Source organism: Leptonychotes weddellii, chromosome 4, assembly GCF_054177405.1.
Source record: "Leptonychotes weddellii isolate Sample4059 chromosome 4, ASM5417740v2, whole genome shotgun sequence".
Taxonomy (NCBI): Eukaryota; Metazoa; Chordata; class Mammalia; order Carnivora; family Phocidae; genus Leptonychotes; species Leptonychotes weddellii.
The window spans coordinates 169587262-169611537 of record NC_138372.1 but is presented as its reverse complement, the minus strand read 5'-3'; the positions used below and the strand labels follow the sequence as shown (position 1 = coordinate 169611537).

The following is a 24276-nucleotide window of genomic DNA, read 5'->3' as shown; positions in this document are numbered from 1 at the left end:
ATACATGAAAAAGTACGATACACAAAACTAAAACACAGAAGACAAAGTAGGAAATGCCTGCCACACATGGGAATACCTGTGAACACTAAAGAATACTTCCGAATCTGCAAGGAGGAGCAAAGGACCTTAGCAGCAGGTTCACCGAAAAGGAAAGTCAAGCACACTCAGAGTCACAAAGGAACAAAGTCAAAGTAGTGTTTCAATCGATGAGTGAACACACAGGGAAGACGGGGTGAGGACGGGCAGGAAGCCATCCCGCTGTGCCTCTGGGTGTGGGGTGGCCCTGCCCCCAGAGGGCAAGTCTGCCGCAGGCATGAAACTCTAAGATGCCCCCAGAACTCTGTTGAGAGCTGGACCCCAAAATGTCACCAAACACCCATGCACGGGAGGGAGTGGCCGCCCACACAGAGCCTGCGCCTCACCTGCTTGAGGCTCAAGAATCTGGTGAAAGGCAGGGCTCCCAAAGTGGGCGCCTGGTGAGGGCTGGGTGAGCACCCTGATAAAGTAGTTCAGGACTCCTAGGCAGGGGTTCTGAGTCTAGAGGTGTAAACGGATGTCTCCTGGTTTTCACTGAAGAGCGGATGGGTCTTTCACAAAGTTCCTGCAAACCTCCTGGAAGGGTCAGGCCGTGGTGGGCGGGGGAGTAGAAGCACTGATCACATGGACAAGGAGCCCATGGCGGGTGGACGGTGAGGGTTCCCAGGTGTCCCCAGCTCTGTGCCTCCGGGCGCACGTCCCACTGGAAGATGCTGGCCACAACACAGACGGGAGCAGCCCGACACCTGCTCATACACAGGTGGCCATACAGTGGGCACATCCACATCTGGGTCCTTCAGGAAGCGCACGGCAGAAAGGGCTGCCTCCGAGAGAACTCTACACCCCGCACTTCCTTCACGGGGTAGAAACATGAGCTTAGGAGCCATCAGTCTACTCTGCTGGACCCCACAGGGGAACAGGTGACCAGGAGCCGAGGACACCCCTCTGCCTTCCTGGGTTCGGCACACTGCCCAGAGGAGTCACCCAAAGGCAGCTGGAGAGGAAGCCTAGCAGGGAGATGTGCCCCAGCAGAGAAGCTATAACCCTGATCACACGCTCAGCCCTGATCCTGGTCACTCTGAGCCCTGATCCTGGTCACACGCTGAGCCCTGATTCTGGTCACACTCTGAGCCCTGATCCTGGTCACAGACTGAGCCCTGAGCCTGGTCACACGCTGAGCCCTGATTCTGGTCACACTCTGAGCCCTGATCCTGGTCACAGACTGAGCCCTGACCCTGGTCACACGCTGAGCCCTGATTCTGGTCACACTCTGAGCCCTGATCCTGGTCACACTCTGAGCCCTGATCCTGGTCACAGACTGAGCCCTGATCCTGGTCACACGCTGAGCCCTGACCCTGGTCACACTGAGCCCTGATCCTGGTCACACTCTGAGCCCTGATCCTGGTCACACACTGAACCCTGACCCTGGTCACACCCTGAGCCCTGACCCTGGTCACACACTGAGCCCTGATCTTTGTCACACTCTGAGCCCTGACCCTGGTCACAGACTGAGCCCCGATCCTGGTCAAACTCTGAGCCCTGCCCCTGGTCACACTCTGAGCCCTGATCCTGGTCAAACTCTGAGCCCTGAACCCGGTCACAGTCTGAGCCCTGACACCTGGTCACACTCTGAGCCCTGATCCTGGTCAAACTCTGAGCCCTGCCCTCAAGGCTCCTAGTAGAACTGAGGGGTGGTTGGAGACCTCTCAACATGGAGGCATCCTAGACAGAGCCCACCCAGACTCTGACTGAGCCACATTCCTCCCCTACCTAAGTGGACAGGTGCAACTTTGCAGTAAGGTTCAGCCTGGCTACCCAGAGATCAGGCAGAAACTGTAGGAGGAGCGAATGCCCAGGGGTCAGGGGTGTGTTCCAGATAGAAAGCACGGGTGGGGCCCTTAGGTCTGAGAACAAGGAGTTGGGCTGGTATGGGCTACAGCAATGGAATTGGGCTAGACCGAGGGAGGAAGTTAGGGTGTGTGCAGTGGGTGTCTAATCCAGTTAGCTGCATCCAGCATCAGCGCCCAGTTGTAGCGTGGTGGCGCAGTGAAGTGTAAAATCAGACAAGCCCGGTTGCTGCTTGCTTTTCCTCAGCCCACGCGAGGTGACCCGCCCAAGTCAGCAGCTGCCAGGAGCATCTGATCCTAGATCCAAAGTAGAGTTGTTAGTGTTGTGTGCGTCCAGAGCTGTAGAGAGGAAAACAGACCCAGCAGAGGACGTGGCTGACACAGGCTGGATGCTACAGGAAACCACGAGCCTCACCCTCAGGCCCCACCCAGTGCCCAGGGAGGCTCAAGCCCCTTCAGTTCCCACATGGAGCTGATCTCAAAGGAAAGCCAAGGACCATAAAAAGGCTGTGGGATGGGGGTGGGGGGAGAGTCCCCAGACAGAGAATTTCAACCATAGGAGGGCAGGGGAGGGATGGGCATCCCTGGTGACAGGAAGAGCAGATGCAAAGTCTAGGTTGGGAGTAAGATTTGGACCCTCTGAGAGAAGGTGGAGGAGTTGGGTGGGGTTGCAGTGTGGCCCCAAGTGAGTCTGGGCTCCAAGGCCTTGACTGCCCAGCTAGAGGCCCTGGGACCTGTCAACAACCCTCCTCACCCCACCCCAGGGTTCACCCTGGCAGCTGTGGGCTTGGTGGAGGGTGTGACCTGGTTACAAGTGGAGGACATCCTGGGGAGGCTGAAGTGCAGGCACTCTGGGGGAGGGGGGGTGCCTGTGTGCATGTGTGTGTTGGGGGTGGGACCAGTGGCTGGAGCCACACTTCTGTCCTGTCTGGGCCTTGTGCAAGGACCTTCCTGTCAATTTCCTGACGTACAGTGGGGCCAGGAGAGCCCTGCCCGAGGGGCATCCCCTTTGGCTTCCTTAGAGACCAAGGTGGACCTGCTCCTTCAGTGGACCCCGGGTTTAGTGTCCCCAAGGCGACCCTGGCCCCTCCCCATCTCCAGCCTCCATTTGAGGACCTTTCTGTTGACCCAGTACTTTTCCTGTCTTTGTACCCATAACCCTCTGGGTACACTTTGGCTGTTTGTCCAGGCAGCAATCTGTCCCTATATCACTATGCCCCACGAGACTACCTCAGAGGAGCTGGGGGTGGGTTGTCGGGCACCCTGCTAGCATTCAAACCCAGAACTACTAGACCCGGACTCTGCCCTGGAGTGGGAAGGGTGCCCGGCAGAGGCAGAAACCAGGGTGGGGGTAGGGGTGGAGGAGGAAGGAGAAGGTGGGGAGCCCAGGTAAGGGAGTCACAGAGGGAGGTGAGGGCCCCCAAACCATAGAGAGGGGCCATCAGGGCCGGGGAGGGACCCCAGGCTGTGGGAGGTAGAGGAAGGGGACAGGGAGGTCAGGAGGAGTACCCACAGAGGAATGGGGCGTCCAGTGGAGGCAGGAGGGGCCCCAGTGGGCGGAGGGGGGCGGGTCTCTGCACCTCTGCCGCCCACAGGAAACCCAGTCCCACAGCTCAGCTTGGCTGACCAACCGGCTGGGCGGCTGCACTGGGTGTCCACTGTCCCTGCGGGCAGGCCGGAGGCGAGCGTGCTAAGAAGCGGTGGGAGGACTGGACCATGAGGCGGACATGGCTGGTGGTACTGGGGCTGGTGCTGGCGACCTGCAGCCACGAGCTCGGTGAGGGGCGCAGGCAGGGGCGCCAGGGAGTGGAGGAAGGCGGGGAGACTGAGCAGAGGCAGGGCGGGGAGCGAGGGTGAGCCGGGAGGGAAGGGAGAGGAGGGCATGGTATCAGGGGGCCGCCCGCCAGGGCTGGGGCGGCAGCAGAACTGCATGTCCCTGGGGGCCGTGGGCACCCCGGAAAGGCTTTAGCTGGAGGACCATGCTCCCTGGTTCCGGGGCCATGGTGGAGGCAGGCCTCAGGGGGTGTCTTGGGGAGACCAGGAGGTGCTGGGAACTGGGGCTGACAGGGGGTCTGGGAGAACAACTGGGAGAGACACCCCAGCCCCTCGGGGCCCCCACACCCAACCAGAAAAGGAGCTGGGTAGAGGGGGCCCCAGCCAGAGGGGAAACTGAGGTCCACCCGAGACGCAGTGACACACAGTGGGGGTAGAGGGGTCTGTGGCCTCACTGTGCACGGACCAGCTGGAGCCAGTCAGGCCCACCTAGGCCCCCTTGGTGGGGTGGGACATTGAGCGGCGCACCCTGGGGCCCCCGCCCCTGCTGGCCCGCACCCCAACCTGCCCGGGGCCTCTGGGCTGTGGCTCTTCCCTCCTTTGTTAAGCTGGCTCCTGTGGGTGCCCCAGGCCCAGCCCGGTCCACCCTGCACCCCACACACCTCCTTGTCTGTTCCTGATGCCCACTGCCGCTCTTCGGGTGCTGCTCTTTGCTGATCAGGACCCCAAGGGGGTGTCCAGCCACACCGAGGCCCTCCCTGACCCTGCAGCAGGGAGCGCCTCCTCGATGCTTCCAGAGCTGTCCCCTCCGCACCCTGGCCCTGCAGGCTGAGCCCGTCAGGGGCACACTCTGTCTCTAAGGACCACAGCTCAAGCCTCCTGAGTCCTCCCAGAGTTTGGGTCGCTGGGCAACTGGAGCCTGAATGGCATGGTCCCCCTCAAACCTGGGCCTCCAGGACAGCGGGCTTGGGGAGGGGCAGGGCCTGCCTGATGCGTCCTTTGTCCCTTCTTATCCAGTGGTGGCCCTGCAATGCTACACCTGTCACGAGCCTACTGCTGTGTCCAGCTGTGTTACCATCACCACCTGCAATGCCAATGAGACCATGTGCAACACCATCCTCTACTCCCTGGAGACAGGTCAGCGGGGGCTGGGTGGGCGGGGCGACCACCCTCTACCCCCTGGAGACAGGGCGGCAGGGCCAGGGTCCCAGGGTCAGAGCTGCCTCCAGGACCGTCACCCCTGGCCAGCTATGCACAGTGCGCATCCACCGCCTTAGCCTTTTGCAAAAGGGTTGTTGGTCCAAGCAATTAGGTCTTCCTCCCTCCTCCCTTCTTTCCTTTAATGGAAAGGAATCCTCACCTTGCCTGGGGATTACCTGGAAAGGAATTGCCTCATCCAGCCAGAAATCCTGCGCAAGTCGCTGTGTCCCCAGCACAGAGGCGGCACTCAGCCCACAGTGGCGGAAGGAAAGGGGGGGGGGCCGGGTCACGGAGGGACCGACCCCACCCTGGGGTCATGGGGCTGGGTGTGGGGTCCCTGAAGCTCGCGAGCTGACCAGGCATCCAACGTGGCCCACAGTGTATCCCTTCCTGGGGGACTCCACGGTGACCAAGGCCTGCGCGGTCCATTGTGTGCCCTCGGACATGGACGGCATCGGCCAGACCCGGCCTGTGTCCTGCTGCAACACGGACCTCTGCAACATAGACGGGGCCCCCGGCCTGGACGGCAGCCGCAGCCTGGCCTTGGTGCCGGCGCTCCTCCTGCTCTGGAGCCTCAGCCTCTAGAGCCCCCACCCCCCCGTCCCCGCCCCCTCCACCTGTGCAAGCCAGCCCTGAGCGCCCCTGAAGAAGCATTGTCCCTGCACCAGGCCTCCTGAATCTCCTTTCGGGCGGCCCTGCCCACCAGCGCGGGAGGGCCTTGAGCCTCGAGTCTGGTTCTGTCCCTTCGTCCTGTGTCCCCTCCCCGCCCCTTCTCAGCCCCTCCTCTCCTGGTCCATCTCTGCCCCTCCTGGCCTCTGGCTTCTTTCTGGGGCTCTCCTCACCCGCATGGCTGCCCCTCTCTGTCTCCTGTCCATGTCCCGAGACATGCTGAGCAGGGATGGTCACTAGGCCAGCAAACCAGGCAGGGCTCTGCTCTCTGGGCCCTGCAGGGGGCCTGACTGCAGTGGGGCAGAAAGTGGGACCCCACAGGCGGGGGGGCAGCACCGCTCCTGCCAGGGCCGGGTCACAGGTGGCTTCTCGGAGGAGGGGGCCGTTAAGGCCGGGCTTTGAGTGACTGAGAGATTGTTTGGGTGGAGGAGAGCAGGCCAAGCCAGGGGGAAGGAAGATCCAGGCGGGCTACGAGTGGCCTGGGATCCGGGATCGATCCATGCAGCACCTACTGCCTGCTCACCCGGCCCCTGGACACGGTCCCCTTATGCTGGGCGGCAGGGGATGCTGCTGGGCACATCCACCACCTGCCTTCTCCCGGCTCACCAAACCCCACTCCCTGGGTGCCCGGGGCAGCCCAAGCTCCAATGCAGAGGGGACCTTCACTCCACCTTGGCCTTGGCCAGCACCAAATCCTCCAGATCATCCTCCCGGGAGTCACCTGCCCCACAGGCCTCTTGTCCCCAGAGGGCTCCCAGGCCTGCATCTGGGTTGAGACTTGATGCTCACACATACACACGCATACACATGTATGTGCACACACACGTGGTCCTGGAAACACATAGCAAGGGCCCAGTACTTGAGGAAGGACAGGCCCCAGCTCTCCCACCCAGTGTTGGCCCTTCCCCAGGACCACCTGGGGGAGGTGAGACGGGGAAGGGAGGAGAGGGCCCTCAGTCACCCTGGGACCTGCCCCTCCTCTCTGTCCTCCTGCTCCAGCAGCTTCTCCTGGGCCCCTGGGTGAGCCTGGTCCTGGGAGGCGGGGCACAGCAGTGGCATCCAGCCAAGCTGAGATGGGGCTGGGAAGCCCTTCTTCCTGCTCATCAGGGTTCTCCCCACTGGCCTCTAACTCTGAGTCCAAAGAGCTCTCACAACCAGCCCTCACCCCTCTCTGGGGTTCCCTGTTCTAGGATGGCAGGGGGCAGCCAGGACCTGAAGCAGGACTGTCCTGGGGCAAGGGACACCCCAAGCCTCTGGGAGAGGAGACCAGTGGCCAGAAGGCCCCCTATCCCTGGGACCCCAGGAACCCCACACCTCTGCCTCCTGTGGCAAGACCTACAGTCTCAGGGGCTCTGGTCCTGAGCCAGACCCTGGAGGACAGAACCCCCACTGCCCAGCGAGCCCCCACCCCATGTGTCCAGCACAGGCTGACCGCACAGCATGGCCGCCGTCTGCCAGGGACCTCTTTGGCAGACTCTGGGAAGGGCAGGGAACTCGGGAGGCCAGGCGCGGTCAAGTGCTGTCAAGACGCCTCCGTTTGGGGTTGTAGCTCTGAGCTCTGACTTTGCCACGGAGCAGGCCCCGTCCAGTAATTCCTCACACCTCTCCCCTGGCATTTCTTGGGTCTACCACAAAAGTGAGGAGAGTGGTGGGGTCACTTGAGTCTTAGAGCCTGGTCTGGGACCCAGTACACACACGTGCATGCGCACGCACACGCACACGCACACACAGCCTTCCGGGGAAACATGGGAAAGCTCTGTGCCCCCCTCCTGGCCACTGCTCCCACCTGACCTTCCCGCCCCTCTGAAGCCAGAGCAAGGGCCCTTCCAGGCAGCTCCCGACAGCACACGGGGTCTCTCCCCCTCCTGCCCATGCCAGCCATGTTCTTGGCACACTCGCCCCACGGCTGCTCCAGGTCCCCTCCACCCCCTTGTCTTTACAGCTGCCCTCTGAGGCACAGGATGCTCTGCCTGGTTTACAGGTGAAAGAAAGTGGATCAGAGGGATTCGTGAGCAGACTGGTCACACAGGAGGTCAGGCGGGGCTGGGACCCACTTAATCTGTCAGACTCCACACTAGACACTCCCTGGCTCCTCTTGCAACATCCTGGGCGCAATCGTGGACCAGGCCCCAGGGAAGGGCCGCCCTGGGGAAGGGCACCCTGGCTGCTGTCCGCGCCTGCACCTGCCATGTGAGGCCCAATTATTGGAGCTGCAGCAACCGCCATCTATTCTTTTGCAAGCAACGCCCTTCCTTTGTTTCCTCAGTCCACAAGGTCAGGTCGTGTCTGCCCTCGAAACTGCCCTGGGTCCCTAGTTTCATCCTACAAACAGGAATGCGGTCTAGAGGGGCAAGGGAGTCACTCCAAGGCTACACGTGGAGCCAGCAGCAAAGCTAAGACCAAAACCCAGGCCTCCTGAGTGCTAGACCAAGCTCCTCCCAGCATGTCATCCTGCCTGGAGATTGGGGTATGACTCCATACCCTTCTGCAGCACCCTCACATTCTTTCATCTGCCACCTACCCATCCAATTACTCTTCCATCCATCATCTACCTTCTTCCCCCATCTTTCCTCCCTCCATTCATGTACTCTCCAGCCATTCACTCCACCCTCTACCCATCCACTCCCTCAAACATCACCCTCCCACCCACCCAGCCATCTACTCATCCACCCATCTACTCACCCTCCCATCCATCTACTCACCCACCCACCCATTCATCCATCTATTCACCCATCCACCCACCCATCCATCCTCCTATTCACCCACCCATACACCCATCCAACTATTCACCCACCCACCCATTCATCCATCTACTCACCCACCCATCTACTCGCCCATCCATCTACTCATCCATCCATCCATCCATCCATCCATCCATCCATCCACCCATCCATCCATCCACTCACCCACTCACCCATCCATCCATCCATCTACTCACCCACCCACCCATCCATCCATCCATCTACTCACCCACCCACCCATCCATCCAACCATCTACTCATCCATCCATCCATCTACTCACCCATCCATCTACTCACCCACTCATCCATCCATCCATCCATCCACCCTCCCATCCACCCATTAGGCTGTCAGAAGACAGAGAAACTAGAGTCTAGAACATCAGGGAGGCCTCTGGGTGAGGGGCACCTGGACTGGGCCTTATAGCAATGGGAAAGATTTGAGGCTAGGATGGGAGACCAGAGATGGTGTCCACTGAGAGGCAGAGCACAGACAAAGGTGTGGGCATGGGAAACCCTGCGGTGGGAGGTGGGCAGTGAACAAAGTCAGAGAAGGCTGTCAGGCTGGGAGGTGGGGGGTGGGCAGAACCCTGTTGTCTGGGGCCTAAACCGGGAAACTCAGGCTTGGCCTCAAGGTCATTTGTAGGGAAGGGGCTAGTGACTGCGGGGCCTGTCTGGAGTCCCACAGCCATCAGCCCGAGGGTAGCCCGGGGGGCCCATACCACCCCACATCACACCATCCCCACACCTCACCAGGCACTCACCCTCCTCTGCACCTGGCCTGACACCCCATCCGGGCCTGTGCTCTGGTGAGCACCTATGTCAGGGAGGACAACTGGGTGTGAAGGAGACTGGCCTGAGTCCAGGCCAGGGCCTGCCCAATGGGGCTCAGTGCCCGTGTGGCATCCGTGCGGGCCGGCACCACACAGGCTTGAGCAATGAGGGTCCCCCTCCCTGAAGGCCTGTGAGTGATCTGGCCCGCCTGCCCACCGTCCCGCCCGCTACCTCCCACTTCTACCCCGGGCCACCCCGCTGACTCACACGCCACTTCCGTCACCACCCTGGCATGCACTGCAGGGAGGGGAGGGTATAAGTGTCCACAGAGGTGGCCCAGACTCTGCCCCTCCCGGCTTCTGAGCGTGGCAGATGGCCTGGTGCAGGGCCGTGCTCCCGCTGCTGCTCATCGCAGCCGCCAGCTTGCGTGCCGGTGAGTGGGACAGCGGTGTGGCTCGCAAGGGACATGTCTCTAGGCCTCACTTGGCCCATCTCCTTGGCGGGGGAAGGCCCTTCCGCGGCTTGGGCAGAACGCCTCCTTGGGCATCCCCTAGGCTCATCTCCCTTGCCCTAAATAAGCCTCCTGGGCCCTAGAGCCTTTGCTCGGGATAGGCTTCAAGGCCCCATTTTCCAGGCAGGAAAACCAAGGCTCAGTGGAGGAATGCAGTGCTCTAGTCTGCTGGCCAGAGCCCTGGGCCTTGAAGGGTCTCAGCGAGGCGAGCTACCTCCCCCAAGCAGGGATGGGAAGGGAGACACTCCAGGTGGGGTATGCCCAGGGGCTAGACCGGAAGGGCCTTGGCTCCAGCCTCCAAGATGGGTCTCAAGGCCAGGTGATGAGGTTTGCCCCATCCCTTGCCCAGGTGAGGCCTTCAAATGCTTCACATGTGAGCAGCCCACATCCATTTCTTTGTGCAAGAACATTTCTTACTGCAAGCCAGAGGCCACGGCCTGCATGACCACGGTGGTGCAGATGGAGTCAGGTGAGTCCAGCCCACAGTGGGCGGGGGGTCCACAGTGGTCACCTTCCCCAAATGGTCCTTGGGGCTGGAGGGGGCAGCGGCGGAGGTCCCACAGACTGGCTCTGGGGTGGGTGCGGCACAAGGGCTGCGTCAGCCTTGGGGCTCTAGGCCCCCACCCCACGGCTGCACTGCACACCCGAGCAGGGTCCTGGAGCGAGGAGCATGGACGACTTTCCAGGCCCAGCCATTAGTCTGGGGGTCACCGGCTCTCACTGGAGCAGTCAGTCAGGAAGGGCCGGACCGAGTGCCTGGAGGTTGGGGCAGCTGGGGAGGGCACTGGGCAGGGGAGGAGCAGGCTCTGACGCTTGCCCACCCCTGCAGAGTACCCCTTCAACCAGAGCCCCGTGGTGACCCGCTCCTGCACCAGCTCCTGCATAGCCACCGACCCCGACAGCATGGGGGCCACCCACCCCGTCTACTGCTGCTTCCATGACCTGTGCAACTCCGTGCAGGCCAGCAGGCTGGGTGCCAGGGCCCTGGCCCCGCTGGGAGCCACACTCCTCAGCCGCCTCCTTCCCTGAAGGGCCCGGCCCCACCAGAGATCATCTCTACGTAGCCACGTGCTTCCATGAGCTCCCTGAGCCTCAGGTTAATCACGGGGCCCGAGGGCCGAGAACCTTGACAGGGGCACTCTCTGTCTCCCACACTTACAGAGAATAAATAAATCCGAGGCAGAGGCGACCTCCTTCCTTCCTGGGTGCCAAGAGCCCACGGAGCCAGCCTTCAGGAGTGCCGGGCTGAGCCAGGCCCATTCGGGACACCTGACCCCCCTTCTCACCCAGGGCCGTTCATACTCATTTCACAGAAGGGGAAACAGAGGCTCCGGGGGAGAAATGCATCCTGGGCCGGGCTTCCTGCAAACCAGTCCCGCACCACCTCAGAGCAGGACCAGTTCCTTAGCCTAAGGGAAGTCTGGCCCCACTCCCAGTCTCCCCTCAGCCCCCGGAGGCATCGCCCCCACCCCACCCCCTGTCCCCCAGGTGGGAAGGAAGCTGGAGTCAAGGGTGGGCATGTCTGGCTCCACGGGTCCAGCACGGGGAAGCTGGGAAGGGAGCCCGTGGACGTGCAGGCAGCCTGCCCGCCCAGCCCGGGTCTCCCCGGGAGCACGTGGGGTGGGGCGCATCTGGGCCAGTGGACACCTGCACACCTCCATGGGCTTCGGTCACCTCCCCTGACAAGGGGCCTACCGTGTCCTTGGCCCTGGGGACAGCTGAAATGAGAAGAAACCGTGCGCATGGAACCGTGTGCAAGGACAGGCCAGCTCATCCCACACACCAAGGGCCAGTGCTGGGCTCTGTGCCCCCTGGGCCGGCAGCAGCACTCCCAGGCAGCAGACGGGCAGCAGTGGCCCCAGGGGGCTGAACCTCAGGCTCCTGCTTTCCCCTCACGAGGCTCCCCAGCTGGCCCTGGTCGTGACCTGGCTCTGCAGCCCTGGAGGGAGGTGGAGGGCAGGAGCCGCGTACCACTGCCCCGCTCCAGGCCCAAATGCCCACCGGTGCCCTCTGGGCTGGGCGCTTTCCAGGTTCTGCATATGGCCGGCCTTCCAGAGAACCTCTACTGGGCCCTGGATTTGGAGGCAAGGGCCAGGGCCACCACCTCAGACGTGGGGACTGAGCAGTATCACACTGCAGCTCTTGGCTTCAGCTTCCAGTGGGCAACAAGGGCATTGCCTTTGAGCTTTTCCAGGACGCAGAGGGGGTGGGCCGGTAGGACCCTCGGCAACCTCCCCATTCCTGGGGAAAACAGGTGGGGGGGCCCCATGCACCTGCGGGGCCTCCGCACAGCATCGGCACGGCCAACAGAGGGCGCCCCTGCCCATCACCACCTGAGCGCCGGCTGCCGGGCCCTCCCAGGGCCGGAGCTGCCACCTTGAAGAGCCCGAGGAGAGGAGAGCGCCTGACGTCTGCAGGCCTGAGAACACCTCCCAGCCCTGCACAGCCCGTGTCCCCCTCAGGAGCTGGGGAGGCCACAGACTGGGCCTTGGGGGGGCTGGCCCTGGGGTGGCCGCAGTGCAGACCGGGGGTGCTCACACCGGCAGGGGCACCTGGGGCCTTAGGATGGAGGAGTTGGCTCGTGGGGTCACAGAGAACGCAGAAGGACGGGAGGTCATCCACAGGCGGATGGGGGAGGCTGCTCGAACCCCACTGTGCCCTAGTCAGCAAGACCCTCCTCCCCTCTGTGGCTGGACCGCCTCCAAACAGAAAGAGCGAGAGAGCCTCCCCTCCCCCTGCTCCCACCTGGCTGGGGTGTGCCTCCCTTGAGTGGACAGAGAAACTGCAGTGCCCCTGGGACACAGTGACATTCAGCCCAGATGCCCCCGACCGTCCTGAACACCTCCTATAGACCCCCAGCCCTGTCCTGCCCCCCCAGCTCCTGCCCTGCTCCAGGGTGCCAACTGGCCACCACCACTCAATGCACCTGCTGGGACCCAGACCTGCTGTGTGCACACCATTTCCTGTCCCCAGTCCCTCTGGGGAATCTGTCCCTGTCTGACAGCTGCAGTGATCTCCAAGCTCCCCCATTGCCTGTATGTGCCCCCCAGGACCTGCATGAACACCTCTTAGGCGAAGAGACAGATACTCCACGAAGACACCCAAGCGCCCCTGCAGGCCGGGGGCTGGCTGCTCAGGGCAGGTGCGAGGCCCAGCGTGGCCAGCCCAGGGCGCCCGGGGCCTGCCTAGGGGGTGGGAAGAGTGAGGCTTCAGCCCACTTCCCTGGCTGCAGACCACGGGCCTGCAACGCGACCTCAGCCAGGCCACATCACTACCCCATCACTGAATGCCTGCTGCGAATCCAACTTTTCCAGCTGCCCGTTCTTTTCCAGGCCTGCAGAGCCAGGCCCTCCTGAGCAGGTGGTCAGAGCACAACGTGGCCCATGCCATCAGCCCCCTGCCTTATGTCCTGGCAGCCCCACCTCCTACCTCCTTTGAGGGGCTTGCAGAATAGCCCCTATGCTGACCCCACCCCAAGCCCATTACGGTCCACTGACCTTTGCCCCACCTGCCACCCCGTAATCCCAGTCTGAGGCCTAACCTCCCCAACTCCTCTGGAGGATCCTGGGACTGGATCCTGAGACTAAACCAGAAACGGACACCAGCCACCCACAGATTGGGCAGCAAGGCCCAGGGGCTGGGGACAAGGAGAGCAGCAGGGCCTACAAGGGGCTTGGGGCAAATCCTTTCTGGCCTTGGTCCCATGTTCTGCGAAATGGGAGCAAGTCCTGCCCTGTCTACCGGGTCGCTAAGTTCACAGGAACCTGAGAAGCCTAGACAGCCCCCCATGCGGGAACACAGAGCCATGAGTGGCCCACTGCTTCCTTGGGGGGCCAGGCCTTGACAAATGAGGACTTCCCCCAGCACACAGACGTTAAAAACTCTTTAATCTTGGGCTTTCTTTAAATAAAACAGAAACATTGCAGCTTTCCCATTGCGCTGTAAGGCAGACGTCGGCGTGGGGGGCAGGCAAGGGATCGGGGCGTTGCTGTGCTCCTAGCTCTAGTGGGAGGAGGGGCGCCCGACAGGGTGAAAGAGGCGGTTCCGGGGCTCCACGGCTCTGGCCCACACCGCAGGCTGCCGGGGGCACAGGCGGGTGGCCACCTCATCCTGGGCAGCCACATGCGGGAGCAAGCAGTGATCCCACCCCCAGGGCTTTGACCCCCGTGTCCCCAGCCAGCCAGGGAGCTAAGGCTCCCTGCTCTGCCCACCCCTGCCTTGCCGTCTGGGCCAGTTTCTGCTTCTCTCCAGGCCTCCCTAGCCGGAAGGCAAGCAATTAGGCAGGAGCAGACGACTGAGCAGGTGTCCCAGCAGCCTGGTGACCCCATCAGGGAGCCACTCAGGCAAAGCCCAGAAGACCCTTCCCCCGCCCCAGCCCAGGGAGCGAGGCAGCCCCTCAGCATTGGAAGGGGAGAGTCACCAGCAGGACACATGTTGAGGACGACCCCAGGAGGAGGGCACACACCTGAGGTGCTGTAGGCCCAGAGACGGTGGGGTCCTACCCACAGTCATAGAGCGCAGCCCTAGGAGCACCCGGGGTGCAGACAAGCGAGGGCAAGGTGCAGAGGGCACCCAGGCAGAATCCCGCTGTCTGCTCCGCTCCCTCCTCAGCAGCAGGCCCCAGCTAGGACGGGAAGCTCACCACCACCCCAGGGGAACCCCCGCGCCCTCCGGTCAGTTGGCCTGGGCCTGCCTCTCCCCCACGCACAGCCACAGGGATCTGCCTCGACATGCTGTTCTGACCCTTCACAGCTCCTCACCAGGCCCGAGTCAGGCCGCAGCCCTGCCCCCAGGACTGCTGGCCTCACCCCTGCAGCTCCATCATACTCCAGGCTCTGGGGCTCAGGGTGGCTTTGGCTGGCCCCTCTGGTCCAAGCACTCTCCCGACTTGAGGCTGCGGGAGCGTGGCTTCATCTGCAGGCTGGGGCCCAACCCCCAGCCCCCCAGAGCCCACACGCTGAGGGCCCTGGGCCTCCCACTTTCCTCATCACCTCCACCCGGAGGGCAGAGCTGGGTCAGGGCATCTGTGTGTGTGTGTGTGTGTCTCCCCCCACCCCCCCCCCTCGCCCGGGCCGGCCGGTACCCAGCGTGTGGGGGAGGGGCGTCGATAACTGGCTGGTGGAGGGAGGGCCTGAGCGTGGGGAGGGGGCTGGGCTGAGCCCGCCTGGCAGCAGGCCACCGCAGCTGGGGGACAGCCCAGCCCGGCGGGCCCATTCTGCACTCTCTGCCCCCGCAGGCCCGGAAGGGAGGGCAGGGGCCCCCAGGGTGAGGCCGGCGGGCAGGGCGCGGTGCTCACTGGTCCTTGACGAGGTCACTGAGCCCGCTCTCAGCCCTGAGCAGCTGACTGCTGGCCTCGTTGTAGGCCACCCAGTGCCGCAGGTCTTCTGGTAGCTCAGGGGCCTCCACCTGCAGGGGGAGATGGTAACATTACCCCCCACACCACTACTAATGGCGATGAGCAGGGGCGCAAGGAGGGGCGCGGCGCCAGAGTGCTGCCTTCACACCTCCGGGCCTCTGCTCACGCTGTTCCCTCTTCCTCCTCTTCCAGGCACCCTCCCCGAGGCCCTCAGCGCCTGCACTGCCCCTGTGCCAGCGCTCAAGTCCCCATCCTCCTTCACCAGCCCCGTCTCCCCAACAGGGCCACACCTGAGCCCTCTGTGTGTCCCCAGAACCCAGGCAAGAGCCTCCGAGGCCAGCTGGTTGGAGAGGGGTGACAGGAGAGGGGAGGCCTAGAGGGCTTCAGGAGTCTGGAGCTGGGGAATGGAGGGGTGGAGGGGCGGGGGGGGGCAGGGGGCGGGGGGGCGGCTGTCAGAGCGCCTCTGCTGGCAAAGTGCTGGACAGGGGCTTGCCCGGAGCCTCTCTTCTCTTGAGTGGATTGGGAGACGCGGGCCCCGCAGCCCTGGGCCTGTCTACCGCGTCCCCACCCCTGCCTGCCCATCCACACCACGGCCTTGCTGCACACTCCGCCACCATTTTGTGATGGGGAGGCAGGCAAGATGCGAGGTCCGGCCTGAGAGGTCAGAGGCCTTGCAGATGGGCTGCGGGTGTTCTCAGGAGCAAGGGGAGAAGCAGGGGCAGAAGGGCTCAGAGCCACAGCCCTGGCCTTCCCTGCTCAGCAGGGAAGCTCTGCTCAGCATCCGGGCCAGGCTTTCGGGAGCACTCTCCTCCCAGCCAGCCGTAGTGATCAGCCATAGGCCGGCTCTCGCCCCAAGGCCACCCTAGTCTCAGCACGTAGCATCCCTGGACACTAGACTCAGATTGCCCTGCACTAAACCCGAGACTCCGTCTGGGGCTTTCCCTGACCCAGGGGCTGGGCTAGGCCAGGCACCCGGGCCCCTCCGGGCCACGCCCTGGCCCTCCCATCCGTGGCCAGGCGTCCTCAGGGTATGCCTGCTGAGCGGGGCTACCGGCTCTCTCCAAAGCCCCTTCCAGCCCACACTGGCCGCCTGGCACCCTCTCTTGCAGGAAAGGCTCCCTCTGTCTTTTAGTTCCAGCTCTCAGTCCCTCAAATAAAAGCCTCCATGGCCCAGGACATGTCCACATGAAGGGACACATAAAGCATCTCTGTCCCTACGGCATGGGGGACATCCAGGACCTTTGGAGGTGTTCAGAGACAGAGACAAAAACCAGGGAGCTGTGCCCATGGCCCATGGTACAGCCTTGGGCAGTTCCCATTGCCTGAGCCTCAGTTTCCCCACCTCTGATATGGGGGAAAGGCTGGCCTCTCACAATTAAGGTGAGCTTGTGTCCCTCCTTGCTCAGGAGGCACCTGTCCAAAGCCAGAGAGGGTAGTGTCCTGGTTTAGGGCACCTAGGGGTTGGGGCAGGCCCTGGCTTTGGCATGGAGGCTCCAGGCAAAGTTTTGGGAACCTGCCTTAGGCTGGAGCCTGCCCTGGAAAGCATCACCGTGGTGGTGCCCTAGCTTGTCCCCAGGGTCCCTGTTGCCAGGCTGCAGTAGCAGGCTGTGCTGGAAGGAGCAGGCCCTGGGGAGGGTCCTTCGGCCCCACGCAGGCACTCAGGTACTCTCTCCAACTGGCAAAGGCAGAAAAGCTTGCAGCTCTCTGGGGCTCAATCTCCCCACCCCAAACCCAGGGGACGGTGAGCCAAGCTGTGTGAAAAGGGCGGGGGGAGGGGTGGGTGTCCTCAGGTCCTTGGGAATTCCCAGTAACCTCCTCTTACTGACAGCATCCCTCATATTCAGAACCAAGGACCTGAGAAAGTGGCTCCACACTCCAAGCCACACAGCCGCACCAGGACTCAGACTCCTGGGAGGGATGCGGTCTGGGGTTCCCTGTACTGGGAACGGTGGAGGGTGTGGCATGGAGTCCGGAGGGAATGGAGGGTATGGCATGGAGTCCGGAAGGGCTGGAGGGTATGGCATGGAGTCCGGAGGGGCAAGGTTAAGCCGCCACGGGAGGGAAGCATGCTAAGAATGTGCATGAGGAGTTGATTCGGGGACCCTGGGAGCTCCCGGGAAGAATGGGCTTTAGTGAAGGGAGGCCCTGGATCCAAAGGAAAGGGCTGGAGTGGTACTCAGAGGGACAGAGGCACCCCAAGGAGGCACAGGCGGCTGGCCTTCCCTAGGGGAGGGGGCAGAGACCAGGCGCTCTGAGGGCCCTGGGCGGGGGGCGTGCACCCGGGCCGGGGGAGTGTGTGTGTGTGTGTGGGGGGGTAGAGGGTGCTCACCTGACGCTTGCACAGGTGTTGCACGACGCGCTCCGGCGAGGTGCCCAGCACGTGCTGGCGGGAGCGCAGCAGCGCGCACACGAAACCATCACGCAGGCTGACGAAGCGCGCCTCCACGTAAAAGGCGCGGTCGTCCCAGCCCAGCAGGCGGGTGCGCACCTCGAAGGGCTCGAACAGGCGCAGCGAGCGACGATAGCGCGCACACGAGGCGGCCAGCACGGCGTGGGCCCCGAGCGCGCGCAGCGCCCCCAGGACCCCGCAGCGGGCCAGGTGCGCCATGCGCGCCACGTCGGCCTCGCGCAAGTAGCGCGCGTTGTTCATGTGCAGCAGCAGGTCCAGGTCCGAGGGCAGCACGCGGCCCGCGTAGCGTTGCTCGGCCAGCAGGTCGCGGACGCGCGGCTGCAGCAGGCGCGCGCGCAGCACGGCGCACGGCACGCGCACCAGGTACCAACCGTCCAGCAGCGCGAAGTAGGCGAGCGCCACGACCAGCGACGCCACGAGCAGCCCCAGCATCTCGGCGGCGGGCGCGGGGCGCGGCGCGGGAGGCCAAGGCGCTGGTGTCGGCGGTGCCGGCGCCCGCGCCCCGCCTGTCCGCTCGCCGGGAGCGCCGCGCCGCCGGAGCGAACCACCTCGCGAGGCGGGCTGGGGAGGGACGCGCCAGAGGCCGCCGGTGCCGCAGGCCAGGGCCCCGCCCCCCCCGCGCCGGCGCCCCCCCCCGGCGCCCTCAGTGGTCCGTCCCCCCCACATCCGCCCGCGGCCCGCCCCGCTTTCGCTTCCGCCTGGCGCGGCGCCACAGCGCCATCTGGCGGTTGCGCTCCGCAGTGCAGGCGCGGAAGCGCCCGGGTGGCTCCGCCTGGTCTCCCCCCACCCTTCCACCCCCGCCTGGTTGGGAGCCCGAACCCCTCCTGCCTCTCCCAGCCCTTGAAGACTCGGCCTGGCTTGGGAGATTTGGCCACTGATCTGAGCAGAATCAGAGGCTCCCGCCCTTCCCGGCCCAGGTGGCAGGGCTTTGCAAGAGAAACGGACGCAGCCGTCCCCAGCGGCACTGCTTCAAGACTCCGCTGGAAATCGACCCTCCGATGCTCCAGAACATCCGGGGGTACCCCACCTCGGCAGGGCGACCGCCCCCGTGCCTTTGCGGTGGATTCAAGGTGCATCACGGTCTGGCCCCTGTGGCTTTTTCAGTTCCAGCTTGTAACCTCATTAACCCCACCCCCGGGTCCCGGAAATCTCAGACTCATTCCCAAGCATTCCCATCCTTGGCCCTTTTGCAAAGGGAGCAAATAACGCCAGGGATGGAGGAGAGGAGTCGCAAATGTAAAGGACTCACAGGTGTCGCAAGCACGTGCGATGTGGACCCAGCAGCCTGCAGCACGCACTCCAGCGTCCTGTCCCTTCCCTGCAACACGTTCTTTGCTTTTCTGGCTTTGCTTCTGGGGCCACTAGTTGGGCAGAATGGGATCTGGGTTTTCCTGGGTCCTTGGATCTGCTTGGATACTCCCAGGGACAGGAAGTTCATTCTCTATCAGGGCAGGCCCAGCTGCCCTAGGAACCTGCTCACACTTGTCCCTGTCATGCTTGCCCTGTCCCTGAAGTGGGGCAGTTTCTTGGGACGACAGTGCCCCTTGAGCTCCCTGGGCAGCTGCTCTGTGAACTCACCTTGTCTCTTCCCCACGCGGGAGGGGCTGCGTCTAGAGGCCTGTTCTGGAGATGTCAGTGAAGGTTGGTAAATGATAAAATGGGGGTTGGGGGGCTCACAAGAGCCCTGCCTCCATCCTCATAGCCTGGGTTCCATCTGCCCAGCTTCCTTTTGAGCTTCTGCCACCCACGTTGAGCCCCCCACCAGACACACACTGCAGGTGCTGTTCTCTCTGCCAGGGACTCCCCCCTCCCATCTTTCCCCTCCCGGATCCCTGGACCGTTGAGATTCCCAGGGCCCCGGTCTCACCATGCTTTTACATGGGTTCGATCATGTGAGCAGGGAGTGCCATCTCCTTGCTGGACCCTGAGGCCAGGAGGCCGGGTAGGGCCTCATCTGCCTCTCTGATGGCTCAAACCCAGGGCTGGCACGACAGGTGCCCAGCCAGGTGCCCCAGACCCGGGAAGGCCACAGGAACCAATTAGCTGCCCACCGTCCGGCTGCATCAGTCCCCCACAGCAGACGCGGGGCACCCTGGGGTGGTCATCGGCAGATGATGAGGGGTCCCAGTCAGGTCAGGGACTCTTGGGCGTCCTATCTGGAACCCCCTCCCTCTGCTCTGGCTTGAAGTATCTGAGCCCCAGGAGCCGCGCAGGGTGGAGGAGTTTGGAGAGGTACCCCTGGGCCCCCTTCATTCCTCAAGGATAGTCCTGTCTGGGTAGAGTGCCTGGTGTCGCCGGCACCCACAGCCCCGCAGCCTAAGTACTAGTGGCTGCCGCCTGGGTTCGGGGCTCCAGGGGGAGAGGAGGCGCGCGGGCTCGTGGCGCCACCCAGCGGAACAGGAGCAGCGGTGCCAGCCGCTGGAGTGCCACCCCCTTCCCCCGGGCCCCTTCCCGCCACCTCCCAGGCCGGCCCCATCCCAGGCCGCCGCTCTTCCCGAGCTTTTGGCCCCACCTGTCGGGGTCGAAGGCTCGCACGCCTTGGTAACTGTCACACTGAAGGAGTAGACTGCGGGCGAGGCGAAGCAGGGGTTGAGACGGCCCAGACCCGTTTGTACGTGGCTCCAGCCGGGGCCGGCCCCTAGCCCACTGGCACCTCAGGGCCATAAACAGGGAGAGGTCGCTATAGCTGATGGTGGCTCTGCTGCAAGTCTGGGGAGGGAACCCGCCGTGCCTCGGTTTCCCCAGATGCACTCCGGGGACACTCAGCCTTTGCTCCCTGAGGGGTCGCCTGCCTGCTGTGTGCGCACACCTGGGCTGGGGGCAGGAGTGCTCCACAGTGAGGCAGGCCGTGTGTCCGTGGGCACGTGGTGACGTTCAGGCAGCCGGCCACCTCATGGGCTCAGGGCTTCTGTGGCAGAGCAGAGCCGGGCCTGGCACAGAAGGGCCACTGGCCGGGGCCGCCCCTGCCCCCACTGCCTTTGTGGAGTGGGCAGATGGGGTCCCGGCTCTGTGCCCTGCAGCCATGGGGACTTGGGCACGGTGCGGAGCCTCTCTGGCACTGGTGAGTGACGCCAGGCCCCAAGGCCCCGGTAGGGCCTGCCCCGCCCCGCCCCTGCCCTGCCCCAGCCAGGGACCCAGGGCTCCTTCCCGTCTAGCTTGCTTCCTTCTTGCTGCAGCTGTGTTCCCCGTGTATGGGCTCAGGAGAGGAAGGAGAGAAGCCCCAAGGAGGTAGGTGGGCCCCTGCCGCAGGGAGGGTTTGGGGGCAGGGAGAGATGGGAGGCGCAGAGAGAGAGGCTAAGAGGGAGGAGGGGCTGGAAGCCACATGACAAAGATGGAGCCTCTGGAGGCAGAGGAGGATTAAACTCTTTGCCCGACCCCCCCTCCCCTCCTGCAGAGGGTCTGACGTGTCACCCCTCCGGCAGCTGCCCTGCCCCCACCCCAGCAGCCCTCCCCACTGCACCCCAAGTCCAGCCAGGGAGGAGTGACACTTAACAGAGCAGGGCCCAGGCTGCTGACCAACACTGTGATCTGTCTGCCCAGTCCTGGGTCACGTGGGCAGGGCACTCTTTATAAACACCCGAGTGGTAGAGTGGTCGCGGATGAAGACCTCACCAACCTGGGTGGAGGGGGGGAGGGGGAGGCGCATGGATCCCAGCCCTGGAGTGGCCGGCAGATAGGCCCAGGGACAGATGGTCTGGCTGAGCCAGAGTCCCCAGGGGGAGGACAGCACCAGACCACCTCCAGCCTGAGGCTGGGCCCGGTGCCAGGGCCAGAGATGCCCACTCAGGGATGCCGCTGGAGGCCTGATTTGGGGTGAACACGCACGCAGGGGAGGATAGTGAGGAGCCAGCTGTATGGCCTTGGGTCAGTTCCTTCACTTCTCTGTGCCTTGGTTTTTTCCCTGTATAGCCCGGCCTCGCCGGATGGTGGGGAAGCATCGATGAGTGATGGCACGGAGGCCTGTGGGAGAGCACTTGGCCTGTGGCAAAATGTGCAAAATGTTCAGACAGTGTCCCCAGCATGGAAAATGCTTGGGAAATGGCATCTTAAAAACGAACACAAGTCCGTCTGTCCAGGGGAACACCTCAGCGCCTGGATAGAGCTGTGAGGGTCTCTATTCCTGGCTATGGAAAGATCTGTGTTTAGAAAGCAGTTTGCTGGGGAGCGTGTGTACCGTGGCCCAGGTGTGCACATTCACGGCGTGCACCTGCGTGTGCTTGCACAGGAAGTGTCCCGCAGATGGTGCAGACAGTGACAGACGCTAGTCTAGGGTCGGGGATCTGAGTCCCGCACTCTCTTCTTCCTTGCCTTTCTGTAGTAAAAGACGGGATGGTGAGGGGAGAGGGAGATTAGGGTCCCACCCAGACCCTGCCTTGGGCCAGTGGGCTGCTCCTGCAGGTGGCCTCCCTGCTGTCCCCACCCCGAGAGGAGGAGCCCCCATCGGCCCTCGGTCCTGGAGGACCACTGCCCCAGTGTGCTGTGTGTCGGGAGGGGCTCTTGCCCCTCCTTCTGTTGTCGGGGGCGGGGAGGGGGGAAGGCTGGCCCCCTCAGGCTCTCAGCCTGAGGCTGCATGAACTTGGGGACAGCTCAGGAGGTCAGAGGATCCCCTGGTTCCGGGACATAGAGAACCCAGCTGGGCCTCTCACATCACAGGGCCTGCCTGCATCTCCCCTCACCCTGGCCCAAATATTTCAAACCCAGGAGCCCAGGACAGGGTATGCGGGTCTGGGGCACGGCCTCACCGCCCTGAGCCTCAGCCCCAGGGAGGAGGACCCTTGCCCAAGGGTGTGGCTGACGTGTGGGCCACTGTGGGCTCCCTGCCCTGCTCAGTGGACTGTGTGGCCTGTCCCTCTGGACTTCCAGGCCCCACAGAGGCCTTCCCAGCCACACCAGTGTTTGTGATCCTCTCTCTGTGCTTTATTCTTCTTCAAGCTTCTCCTACTAACATGCTACATATTTTTGTATTTATCCCGTTCACCCAACCCCATTGTCCTGTAAGCTCCGTGACCTGGGGTGGCTCTAGGGCATCAAGATAGGTCGGGGAGAATCCATCCAAGCCCGGGCCACTGCTGTTTCTGGTGTGCCTGGAACAGCACCTGGAACATGGTAGGTGTCTGTTCTGGGCAGATGTCCCCGGTGTCCTCTATGGTCACCTGGGCAGGTCGATGAGCCTGGGCCCCGCAGCTTCAGGGCACAAAGTACCACCAGAAGCCCAGTCCTGAGTGCCCACCAGTCCTCAATCTCCAAGCTCCAGCCCAGCCCAGACCCTGATGGGCGTAATGCTCTGCTCAGGACTGCCCAGTTCTGGGGTGCCCTCCCAGGAAACAAAGACCCAGCCCTGAACCCTGGACCCTGGACTGGAGCCAGGCCAGGTCTGTGTGCTGAGTGTGGCTTGGGCCCCAGAGGGGCATCGTGGGAGGGGCCGGAGCCCACAGCTCCTCCGCAGGAGCCAGGCACGTGGACTGGGAAGGGAATGGGGAGAATCAGCACTCAGGGTGGGGAACTCTACCCTTCCGATGTGGCGACCCTGGGACCCAGTGTCCCGCCTGAGGACACACAAAGGGAGACTCTGGGCCTCTGGTCCGGACTTACTGGTCAGTGTGACCCTGCCCCACCCCCAGCTCAGAGCTCCAGAGCCCAGGTTTAATGCTGCCTTGCACACTGCTTGGTACATGTCTTGGAAGCATCATCCCGTGCGGGTTCCTGCCCTGGCCCGCTGCTCACATGGCCCCACTGCCCCCACTCACACGCCCTGCCCCCAGCTCACATGCTGCCCCCCCACACGGCCGCCCCACCCGCACAGGCTGCCCTTCCCTCAGCCTGGGGGGGCCCCCCGAAGGGACAGGGAGGCAGGCTGGGTTTTCCGAGAGGCTTTCCAGGAATTCCAAAGGCCAGGTGTGGGCCCCAGGTACACAAGCACTCTGAAAGGAGCCCCAAGAGGTGTGATGGGGCTCCCTAGAGTGGGGAGGGACAGGTGGTCAGGGGACAGGGGAGGCCAGTCTGCTGGGGACCCTTCTGCCTAGTTTGAATTTTTCACTGTGGATGTGGAGAACTTACAAGAGACAAAAAATTCAAGAAAGTGACAGAGGGGCTCTCCTCAAGTGAAAGGGAAGGACAAGGAGGGGACACTGTGGGGACCTCACACAGTAGCATCCCCTCCCACCCAGGAGCTTCTGTGTCCTGTGGGTCCTCAATCCTCACAGCAGAGAGGGGCCACAGATAAGTATCTGAGGCTCAGAGAGGTCGAAAGACAGGAGTGAGGCGCACAGCAAAGCCGGGAGTCCTCAGGGGATGCTGCCACCTTCTGCAGCAAGGCCCTCCCTTCCAGGAGTCGGTCATTTGCTCCTGCCCAGGCCGGAGCTCCATCCCATGTGGTTGGCCGATGACGTGGCCACAGCCCATGGACACGGGGCCGGGTGGCCACCCAGGACAGCCCTGGACCCAAGCCCTGACTTCCATGGGGGGACACGCAAGAACAGAACTCTCTGCCACCAGGTCAGGGGGACTTTATTAAGGGCCTCCTGAGTGCTGGGATTCCTGCCCCAGGACTCCCATGGCCATGGGGATCTGGACTCCTCTCCACACCTCATCTCTGGGCCCGTGGGACCTCACACTCCCTGCCCCTAATTCTACTCAGCCTTTGTGGGGCCCTCCTGAGTGCCTGCTCCTTGCTGGTTGCAGGGGACACCGTGGGTGGAACATGGCTCAGCTGATGGAGGGGGTGGGGCAGGGAAGGCTTCCTGGAGGAAGAGATGCCCGAGCAAGGGTTAAGGAGTAGGCTGCAACATGGGGGTTGGATGGACTGCGTGCAGGCTGGGTTCTATTGACTTGGAACAGTGCCGCATCAATAGAACCCAGCCTGCTGAGCAGTAGGAGCTGGGCAGGGCTTCTGGAGGGAGCCATGGAAGGCTGGAAAGGGCAGAGGGGCATGGGCCACCTGAGTTAGGGTCTAGGAGGGGCCT

The 24276-nt window shown here is 63.3% G+C and overlaps 3 protein-coding genes and 1 long non-coding RNA gene across 4 annotated transcripts in view; 3 read left to right on the top strand and 1 right to left on the bottom strand.

Moving 5' to 3' along the window:
* The first annotated feature begins 3505 nt into the window (after nt 1–3505).
* On the top strand, nt 3506–5518 carry LYPD2 (LY6/PLAUR domain containing 2). Its single transcript, XM_006746105.3, has 3 exons — nt 3506–3660; nt 4674–4793; nt 5236–5518. Exons 1-3 carry the CDS (start codon nt 3600–3602, stop codon nt 5439–5441), a joined length of 387 nt encoding a protein of 128 aa, XP_006746168.2. The 5' UTR covers nt 3506–3599; the 3' UTR covers nt 5442–5518.
* A 3370-nt stretch (nt 5519–8888) lies between these two features.
* On the top strand, nt 8889–10730 carry SLURP1 (secreted LY6/PLAUR domain containing 1). Its single transcript, XM_006746104.3, has 3 exons — nt 8889–9470; nt 9898–10017; nt 10378–10730. Exons 1-3 carry the CDS (start codon nt 9410–9412, stop codon nt 10575–10577), a joined length of 381 nt encoding a protein of 126 aa, XP_006746167.1. The 5' UTR covers nt 8889–9409; the 3' UTR covers nt 10578–10730.
* Nucleotides 10731–13418: 2688 nt separating this feature from the next.
* On the bottom strand, nt 13419–17790 carry THEM6 (thioesterase superfamily member 6). Its single transcript, XM_081816643.1, has 2 exons — nt 17234–17790; nt 13419–14954 (listed from the first exon to the last, which is right to left on the bottom strand). Exons 1-2 carry the CDS (start codon nt 17744–17746, stop codon nt 14841–14843), a joined length of 627 nt encoding a protein of 208 aa, XP_081672769.1. The 5' UTR covers nt 17747–17790; the 3' UTR covers nt 13419–14840.
* Nucleotides 17791–20512: 2722 nt separating this feature from the next.
* The window catches only part of LOC145721003 (uncharacterized), a 5415-nt gene continuing 1651 nt past the window's right edge, over nt 20513–24276 (top strand). Inside the window, exon 1 of the long non-coding RNA XR_014144462.1 lies at nt 20513–20542. This is a non-coding gene — a long non-coding RNA (uncharacterized LOC145721003). The remainder of the gene's footprint in view (nt 20543–24276) is intronic.